The 10,061-nt window shown below is 31.9% G+C and overlaps 1 protein-coding gene across 1 annotated transcript; it reads right to left on the bottom strand.

Moving 5' to 3' along the window:
• Nucleotides 1-14: 14 nt before the first annotated feature.
• LOC119833523 (branched-chain-amino-acid aminotransferase, cytosolic) lies at nucleotides 15-9,095 on the bottom strand. Its single transcript, XM_038357572.1, has 8 exons — nucleotides 8,548-9,095; nucleotides 6,133-6,321; nucleotides 5,515-5,724; nucleotides 4,972-5,202; nucleotides 4,191-4,374; nucleotides 3,365-3,487; nucleotides 2,707-2,861; nucleotides 15-1,604 (listed from the first exon to the last, which is right to left on the bottom strand). The coding sequence occupies exons 1-8, from the start codon at nucleotides 8,566-8,568 to the stop codon at nucleotides 1,416-1,418; spliced, it is 1,302 nt and encodes a 433-aa protein (XP_038213500.1). The 5' UTR covers nucleotides 8,569-9,095; the 3' UTR covers nucleotides 15-1,415.
• Nucleotides 9,096-10,061: the final 966 nt, after the last annotated feature.

The following is a 10,061-nucleotide window of genomic DNA, read 5'->3' as shown; positions in this document are numbered from 1 at the left end:
GTAAATGAAAGAAATTTTCACTTAAAATATCATAAATAATTTATTCACATTCGATTTACATAGATTCTTAGACTAGAAAAGAAAACCAGTATGACAAAACATTATAACGGCAATGTTGCCTTTAAAAGGTAAGAAATGTATTAAAGTAAGATTTCAAAGAGATTTTAACAAACGCTTCTTCAAAGCTAAATATAGCCTTTACCTTGCTACATACACATATCACATTCTGATCACATTACAGCCATTGTCTACAAAACTATAGGTACACTTATACACAATATATTGCACTGATTTGAATGAATGCTATTGAAAAGTAATAAATAGAGGTCATTTTCTTAGTATCCGTCCATTTTGAATTATGACAATTTACTTGGGAAAAAATAATTCGCAGGCGGGATATGAGGTTCGACGTTTGAAATTACATACACCGTTGACTGTACCCTAGACCCAGAGATAGGCTAACCAATAACAAACTACGTATTAATGGGAGTCCCCCGAAACGGAACCAATAATAAAAATTTACTTGAAGGTTGAAATATATGCGCGGGCATTATGAAAATCTCTCCACGAAGTACCATTTCCATAGCAAGCATAAATTTTACTATATGATTTATTTAGACTACTAAACAATTAAAAAGTCTCTTATGAAATACTATTAAAATTTAGGAACGAGTCAAGGCAACTATTTACGTATAGGAAAACACATTTTATTTACGCTAAATATATTGTATATATAACAAGGATATAAAAAGATAATAATATAATGAACTTGAACTGATACAGAATATTATAAATAAATAACGCTAGCTAGAAAATACAAGACGGCAATAAATTATGATTTATTTGTTTTCATAAGTTTCTGTAATATTAGTAGGTACATCAGCATTGATTTATTTGCGATTGTTTTCAAAACAATTTATAAGAAGGAATAAAAATATATTTCTCCCTCGACCCTTCCGTTTGTTGAGTCACTGTTACCAGCTAGATTCTAAATGCAATCTACCATTATACTTCCATCAAAAAGCTGCATAATACATTTTATAATTTTCGATAAGCGACAATTTGAAAAAATACATTGTTGCATAGTTATAATATGTAAATGGGATGAGGAAATTCTCACTGTACCTTGAATAAACCACACATGATCTTGCAAATTCATTAACCTACCTTAAAATAACTGCGCAATAGCAGTTTCGAAAAACTCAAGGAACGCGCGTAGGTACTCGAAACATAATCCTATCCATAATATTTACAATGAGATAAGTTTATTTGCGAGAATCGTTCGTTATTTTTCATATCACACATAGTTTTATACATCATTCTTATGTAACATATCTCTGCAATGTATGTACAAAAAGTTAGCCGCCACTGCACTATATCACTAGTTCAAACCCAAAGTCATCACACGTACTGCGCTATGATATGATCTTAGCGTATGGGTGTTCTATATGACCATATTGTATGGCCAATAGGGTGTCCTTTAGCCGTTGGTACACGGGGAGGGTTTGCTGCATGGTGGGTACGGGAATGTTGGTGTCCAAGTAGCCCACGTTGCTGATCGGCGTAATGATGACAGCCGTGCCGGCGCCGAACATCTCTAGTAACTGTAATAGATCATAAAATAAACATTTCACATATCTAATCTCAATATAAGCAAAGTTTTTTGAATAAGATCGTCATACAACCATTCTAGTAACTCTGAATAGAAATTGCAACCAGTTCCTTGATACAATTGTTTCTTGTCATTGAACCGATTGAATTGTGTGTAAGTTATTCAAATATAAATAACTTAGGATAGTAAAATGCTTTAGTAATGTGTGCAAACATTAAATTACCAAAAAGTAATAAACCTTAATAAGTTTAAATAAAAAACACTCTCTATAACGATATGCTAATCAACTGATTAGTTGAATGACTTAACAACATACAATTTTAACTTTAGAGGGGTTATTTTGCAATTAACTCTTTTACAAATAGTCATATCTTCAAATTATTTTACAACATTGAAACAGCTTATTAACAAAAAAAAATATAGCTATAGCTAGGCTTCATGCATACCAAACGGGCATAATAAGAGTTGTTTTACTCAAGGAAACTTAGTTAAAACATTAGGGTATATCTGAATGGATTTCTTACAAAATAGCTTTCCACTTATGAAAGAACTAGCTGCACCCCGCGGTTCCACCAGCTTAAGTCCATATCTCATAAGAATATCGGGATAAAAAGTTGCCTATATGTTATTCCAGTTGTCCAGCTATCTACGTACCAAATTTCCTTGCAATCGGTGCAGTAGTTTTTCGTGAAAGAGGAACAGACACACACACACATCCTTACAAACTTTCGCATCTATAATATTAGTAGGATTACAAGATTATAGTTCAAGATTATCCATAACAAGTACAAAGTTTATGACAGACTAGCAGTTGCCCGTTGCCCACGCGGTCCTAATAAAATTTCATGGTACAAATTTTAATCCTTTATTTAATCCCCTTGGGGGCAGAATTTTTCTAAACCCTTTCTTAGCGGATGCTTTGACGTAATATCTATCTGCATGCCAAATTTCAGCCCGATCCGTCCAGTAGTTGGGGCTGTGCGTTGATAGATCACTATGTCAGTCAGTCACCTTTCAGTTATATATATATTTAGATAACCACATTATAGTTCTAAGACTGCCCATAATAAGTACATTTTATAACAAATACACACCCGGCCTTGACCGTTGAGTTGTATCAACCGCTCCATAGTTATCACCTCTTCTTTGACCGTGACATCTTCCCACTGGCTCGCCAGCTCCAAAATAGACCGGCGAGTGACTCCGGGCAATATGAGACCATTCAATGGCGGCGTACTCAACTGTTTATCTAAAAATGCACGAACGAGTTTAGTCTGGAACAATCTGTGTGATGTGAGCGACCCCGTTTATTGCTTCAGATGCGGGACGAGAATTCACAGGTCGCGGGGTCAGCGCTGCGCGATAACATGACAATATGTACGCTTACACGGATAATTATGGGAATTCGTATCTTTATGTTTCGATAGCTTCAACTCGATCGCGTGGTATTCGAAAGAGGAGCCTGAATTTGTGTTCAAATAGATACTCGTCCCGGTTTCGAGTGTGTTATTTCAAATTTTTAACCAACAAACTAAAAATCATTAAAATTCGTTCAAATCGCACACCATTTTCTATAAATCCAACACCAAATATTTTTTTGAAAATTTAATACCTAATAATAAAATGTTAAGTTTTTACATGTTTTATGCTAGACCAGTCTTTGAGCTAGTAGTCTCATGAATAAAAAGATAATTATGATAACACGAAACTTACATAAATATAACAATAAAAGATATGGCATTTGGATCTCACCTCCTTGCTCATTGATGTAAACTATGAAGATATTCATCGCTCCCACTTCAGTCAGCTCTTGATTAGGTCCAAATAGCCATAATACTTGTTGATGTCCTAATTTTGCAGCTCGCGACGTTATCTCTGTGTAACATACATAGGCCTCGTTTTAATAATTTTAATAATTCATATTTCTTCTCATCATATCTACGTAGTTAAACAGTTCAATGAATCTTAACTAGGGAATGTCATAAACAATTAAATAAATAACCTGTATTTCCTGGTTTAAAAGTGCTTTGTTTCCTTACATTACTTATGTTTATATACAATATAAATATACAACTGTGTATTTACATGTTATTGTGTAGTTTTATTGTTCAAAACATGTGTGATAAGAATAATTGAATTATAAGTAAAATTACACAAAAAGTATTTTTTTAATAATAAAAAACTGTTTAAAAATTACAACTCAAAACCTTTACATTATGTATGCTGGTTTTGAATAAATATTTATATACACATCATACGATGTGTTTGTCACGAGTTTATCTCAAATTATTTTTGATAAAGCGTCATAAGACCAAACAATATAATCATCGCCTATCACCTAATTACATTTCATAATATAAGAATTCATATCGTAATGTAGATTTAAATATGGCACGCCTTCACCTATAGATACGTGTATAAGCCCAATCAATAAAAATTTATCTTTATGTATATTATTAATACATTTAAATTAATAATACCATAAAACAAAACTAATCAAAGGATTTGGAATCAAAGCATTCACTATGTAAACGATAATATGATATAACACACACATAAACTAATATAAAACGCTTACCTATCGTGGGTCCATAGTTAGAGCCGACTTTCCTATTGCCCACTCCGCCGGGGAACGCGCGCACCACATTCGGGTCCGCGTATATGGACACAGCTCCATCCCCATTCGTTTTATAATACGCACTCACTGGACTTAGAATAGCGAATAGCATTGCTGATTCTGGCTCTATTATCCCAAACGTAGGCTATAAACGATCAAAAATTTATGAAATTAAATAAACTAATTTGTTAAAAAAAAGATTCTTGCTATATAGATAAAACTTGACAATAATAATCGAATGTTTTATTTAAAATATTCATTAAATATTGTTATGTAACATATAATCACGTTTAGAAATTAGATAAGAACATTTACACGTACACTCGGAATTTTTTTTATTACGGGCTCAATAACTTAAGTAAATAACGATATCTTGAGAAATAATTACGCGGAGCAATTAATGTGTAACATCCTTGTTTGTTAATCCATATAAGTTATGATTTGTGAGAATTACTGCGTTGTGACTTATTGATTATAAAATTGCTACGTATCTTATTAAAAAGAAAAATATGACAAATTGAGCATGTAGCATAAGTAAATATATAGAATATGAATTGAAACAGAAATTCGTAATCATATCTCAAGTATCGACGTCAAATTGAACAGCTACTGTATATAACTATTTACGTCGCAATAACACACGCGCTCATTAAGCACAACATAAGGATTTCGAAACGTTTGTTTATAGAATGTAGATAACGTACATTTGAACACAATAACAACAAATGTGTAGGAAACATACCTCAGTGCCAATTAATGTGGGTCGTATGTAAAGCGTGGACGTTTCGGAGTGCGGCACCCATTCTTGGTCGATTTGTACCAGTCGAATGATGCATTTGATTAACTCTTCACCATCGAACATCGGCAGACCAGACCTCTGGGCCGCGAGGTTCATCCTTTCCATGTTCAAATCGGGCCGAAACAATCTTATCTTATCATCGACCCCCCGGTACGCTTTTAATCCTTCGAACAACTAAAAAGATACCGCTGATATATTACGACTCATTTTTTATTTACTACGTCGTTTTTAAATTGTGATATGTTTAATTTATTTATAAGGAGTTTTTGAACTGTTTGTTTTTTACAATGTCATTTCCTATTACGTAAGTGAAAAAAGCTATACGTTTTTCTTTAGCAGTCTAATGTATTTTCATCATTTTTCATTTTACCGCCAAACAGTTTATAAATAATTCATTACGTAGGTTTTATTAATAAGAATGTTTGATCACATATATATATATATAAGAAACTAAGTAACTATTAAATCAAAATAAACAAAACTCACTTGGACAGCATAATGCAGCGCTTTCGCTGCTGGATGTATCGTTAAGTATTCGAATGGAGTGATTTCTGGTTTCTGCCAACCGCCCAGCTCTTTGTGATAGTTAATTTTGAGCATGTGATCCGTAAAATATTTCCCGAAACCCAAATCGCTCGCCTCCGGTTTGCGCTGCAGTTGGTACGGTGCAGCCAACGACACTTGCAGGTCGTCATACTGTAATATGAGAAATAAGTGAATATAATTTCTTTATTTGTATTGTCTATATGTATTCATATTGAATCAGGGCCGGATTATAAGTCTAGAGGCTTCGGCGCGACAAATAAAGCGGGCACTTTTTTTCAGTGGAGCTTTTCTTTTGTTTTACGAAAGTCTTTATTATGGGCGCCGCGAAATGCTTGCCCTCGCCTAAACCTGGCCCTATAAAATACTTATGTATTTTCTAATCTCTAATAAGCCGTTTAACGTTGTAGTCAACAAATTAATTTATTACGATACAAATATTCACATACTTAAGCCTAAAATACAAAAAAAAGTACGTAATTTGCATAGATTGCTAACTTATTTGCAAAATTGTAATTGTGCGAATAATAATAAGTGATGCGTGTATACGCATGCTATTACCTTGAAGGAAGTTTCTGGCGTGACATCTGGGTGTGGCTTGTGTGCGGGCGCGGTCGCTGACGTCACGGGCGCCACTGGCTCTAAAGGCTGAACATTGTTTTCCTCTAGCTCTTTGTATCGAAGCGTAGAACTGCAGCGACGCAGATTTTGCATCTTGTGCTGGTTCTCGTAGATCCATTTTACTAGTACCTGTAATAAAATGTTTTGCAACGTTATATTATGGATGCTATGAAAAGCCCCACTTATAAATTTAAAAATATTAATTAAAAATGTTTATTGAACTTTAATGAGTCTTTTAAACTTTTCACAGATGTTTTCATAACTGCATTAAAAATTAATGTTAATTTAACTGTAACTATTCGAACATTGTAGAATATTTTAGGCGCCCATTAAATAAATGATGTAATTTATGTAGTTGTTACCTCCATTCGTGAATTTAAACAAAGATTAATTAATGTGCCAAAACAATGAACATTCGACAACTCCCGCCAACGTTATGTGTATACATTATATATATAACCGTCACCGAGGATATGTAAATGGTATGTCAATTAATACAAAAATATATTTAAAACAACTCATTTAAGTGTTTTGGTAAGAAAATGCAAATTGCGATCTTTAGCTCTATAACAAACAATAGGTTTGTACTTCTTTTAATGGAAGATACAAAATGACACATAGACTTTAAAAAATAAAGTAAATACTAGCTGACTAGTTTAAATTAAAGTCAGAATTATAAAATAGTTGTAGAGCCGTTTTGTTTGAAACAATGCCTACATGAAATTGGAAGACGTTCAAAAAACAAAGTACTTGATGTGCAAAATTATTCAATACATTGTTATTTTCGTAGTCCCACAGGTTATTCCTTCAAAGAGCGACCGTGGCAATGACGTTCTATATTCTGTTAAGTTATAAGCTAAGTGTTATTACATGTAACAGAGTACAATTTATTATGTTATTATGTTTTAATGTAAATACTTAAATATTGATATTAAAGATCATATCAACGGAATGGAGTTACCCTGTACATTATGGAACTGTTTTCCATTTGTTTTTTTTTTATAAAATTGAAATTGTTTTAATAAAGATTAGCATTTTAATTTGTTTAACTAGGTCACTCGAATGTTTATCAGTAACAAACGCTGAACAGATAACAATAATTATTATAATCCGTTTGAAAGCATAAAACCTGCTCAGTGTTTTTAATATAAATTTACGCCATTTAATTAAAAGTACAACAGGCAACATGTACATACTGAATATCGCTCGTAATGTTCAAAAAGTTAACTGACGAAATGATATATGAAATCTCCCGTATTTAAAGTCATTTAATCTTAATGGAATAGTATGGTAATGATATGTATAAACTATAAAAGTAATAATAATACTTTATTCTTCATATCGGTTCGGGCGTTCACGAGTGCTAAGGCAGAACAATTTTCAACTGTTTGACGTTTATTTATATATTTATCACAAAATTAAAAAATGTTGGGGATTGGGGATCAATACACTTCTAACATAAACATTTGTGTGATAGCGCTATGTTTCTCCATCTTTTTACAGTGATTTGTTTTATTATTGGCAACACAGTAAGAATTCTGAACCAAAAAACTATTGTTTGCAAAATTGTATAGTTTAGGATATCTGATCGAATGTCGGCGCCCAAAGTGAGTTTCAAAATCTGATGATTTTTATAACATAGAACTACATACTAATCTCTAATATAGATCTAATTAAACCTTACTATTTAACCTTTAAATTAGTACGATTACTTATTTGTGTATACTGAAAACACAACTGTCTGTACCAATGCGCATCTGTTATTACTGCATGTACACGTTTTTTTAAATGCACTTAACTTATTTAAGTGATCTGAATTAACATAAAAATATAAAATAAAAAATGGGCCATATTCTTACAACAATAAAATAATTTATTGTGGGACATGTTTATAGAACGTCGTTGCCTTGTCAATATTTATCAGAGTAATATACATATCGAATATTAAATTACACTTATATTAATAATGAAAACAATATTATAGATGACGTTATTTTTAATTTTAAATTAAGATTGCTAGATAGCAATCAAAATAGATAGATATCTCAGATATGGGTTGCTTAATTTTATAATTCAGAGTAATTAATTTTTTCAATTATATTATTTAGATATACAATTATGAATCACCATCACACCGTCGCCTGTTACCAGATGAACGAATGAATGAATGATTTTGATTATTTTTAAAAATATATCATAATAAAATGGATTACATTAAATTTAAATGAAAAATAACAAACAGCCTTATCGCTAGGCAGCAATCTCTATCGGACAAGTTATGAGCGAGTAAAATAAGGAAATTAACAAGAACATAGAGGTAGAGTTTGAGTAAGAGCTTATCTATACTTATCTTACCTTACTACGACGAAAAGGCATTTTAAAAATTCACAGTTATTATTAATTCACTACCAAATAGCACTGTATGTCGATATGGAACACTGTTCTGTCGTCACTTAGTTTTATTATATACGAAAAATAGGTTCGGGTCTCGAATTTAAGTCGAAAACTTTATTCAATAGTTGCTCTTTGTAAACTGACTTCACTTGATCTACAGCACAAACATTTAAAGAGCAGAAGATAAGATTGTGGCCTGACCTTTGCTGTAGTCATTCATAATCAACGCAAATTATAAAGCATCACTTGATAACGCACCAGAAGTTATCAAAATAAGGATTACGCACATTTATTTAGGTGACATGCGCTTTAATAACGGGGAGCGCCGAACGACTGCGTACCTCCTGAAGTGGCGGCGCTAGGGGTCGCGACAGCGTTTGTAATGGGTCACCGACAATCCACTTCATATACATTTAAATGAATATGGTAATTATATTAAAGAAACGACGCTCACCTACTCTTTACATCACGAATTATTTTACATTAATAACGCTCGATAATTCATCTGTGTAAAGGTGGCTGAAGGTATAGCTTTGCTGCAGCGTAAATAGGGATTTACCCACTAGATATCGAAAGGAATAATGAAGGCAACGGGCCTCCATGCATGTGTTATAAAATAGTAGAAATTTGATTTAATAATTGTTGTAATTTGCATAATTATAATAAATATAACGTATTAACTATTTAATTTACAATGTACAAACTATTAAATGAAATAAATTGTACAAAACATTTGTTACTTACGATTAGTGGGTAGAAGTAAAAGTCGGGTTGAGATTGTTATACGTTACAATCTCAACTTTGAATTGAGCGAAGACGCTTATAGTGGATCAGTCTCGATCGGACCGCTGGGCGGAAAACAACTTGAGAAAGTGGTTGAAGTTAGGTATTATTTTTATATTTTATTTTGTTTTGTATTGAAACTATGGTAGTGATGATTAATTTATTTAAATATTATAACCATACTTGTACTTGTATTGTATATTTAATTTCTATCAATATATTATTCTTCATTTATACAAATTCATAGTTGATTTAATACTAAGTAGATGCTGGATAGTTTAATTAAGTATAAATAAAAAGCAATATAACTGTTTTCTGGGATCTTCATTTGAAATAAATATACTAGTTACAAATATACTAGTTTATTACAAATACTGGTACCACGTGGTAAATAGCTATTATATACCTATGAACTATATATAAATAATAAATATCTACTTGCTTTTCTTCAGTATCTTTCTTAGACTTCAAAATAAAATCATTTTTCTAATGAAAAACATAAACATATTAATTTGAATTTATACGAGTTGTCATACAATCTCATAGTTTATAATGTGAAATACTAAATAAACTAAATTATTTGTCTGTTATGTTGTTGTTCACTTATTAAAGCTTAATAAGAGTGGGATGAATTAGAAATTAAAAAATGACGCAGCTTTATAATCCTAAAACTTGAAGGGAGGTAAAATTTA

This window comes from Zerene cesonia, chromosome 17, assembly GCF_012273895.1.
Source record: "Zerene cesonia ecotype Mississippi chromosome 17, Zerene_cesonia_1.1, whole genome shotgun sequence".
NCBI classification, from domain to species: Eukaryota; Metazoa; Arthropoda; class Insecta; order Lepidoptera; family Pieridae; genus Zerene; species Zerene cesonia.
Note: the sequence above shows the minus strand (reverse complement) of the source record. Positions and strands in the feature narration are given on the sequence as shown.

Bases quoted from the DNA above. Each gene is read 5' to 3' on its own strand.
- LOC119833523 (XM_038357572.1), bottom strand. From the start codon at position 8,568: ATGCCTTTTCGTCGTAGTAAG. The intron at 5,203-5,514 runs GTGAGTTTTGTT...GTATCTTTTTAG, and splicing joins CGCTGCATTATGCTGTCCAA to TTGTTCGAAGGATTAAAAGC. The intron at 4,375-4,971 runs GTATGTTTCCTA...GATCGTTTATAG, and splicing joins CCACATTAATTGGCACTGAG to CCTACGTTTGGGATAATAGA.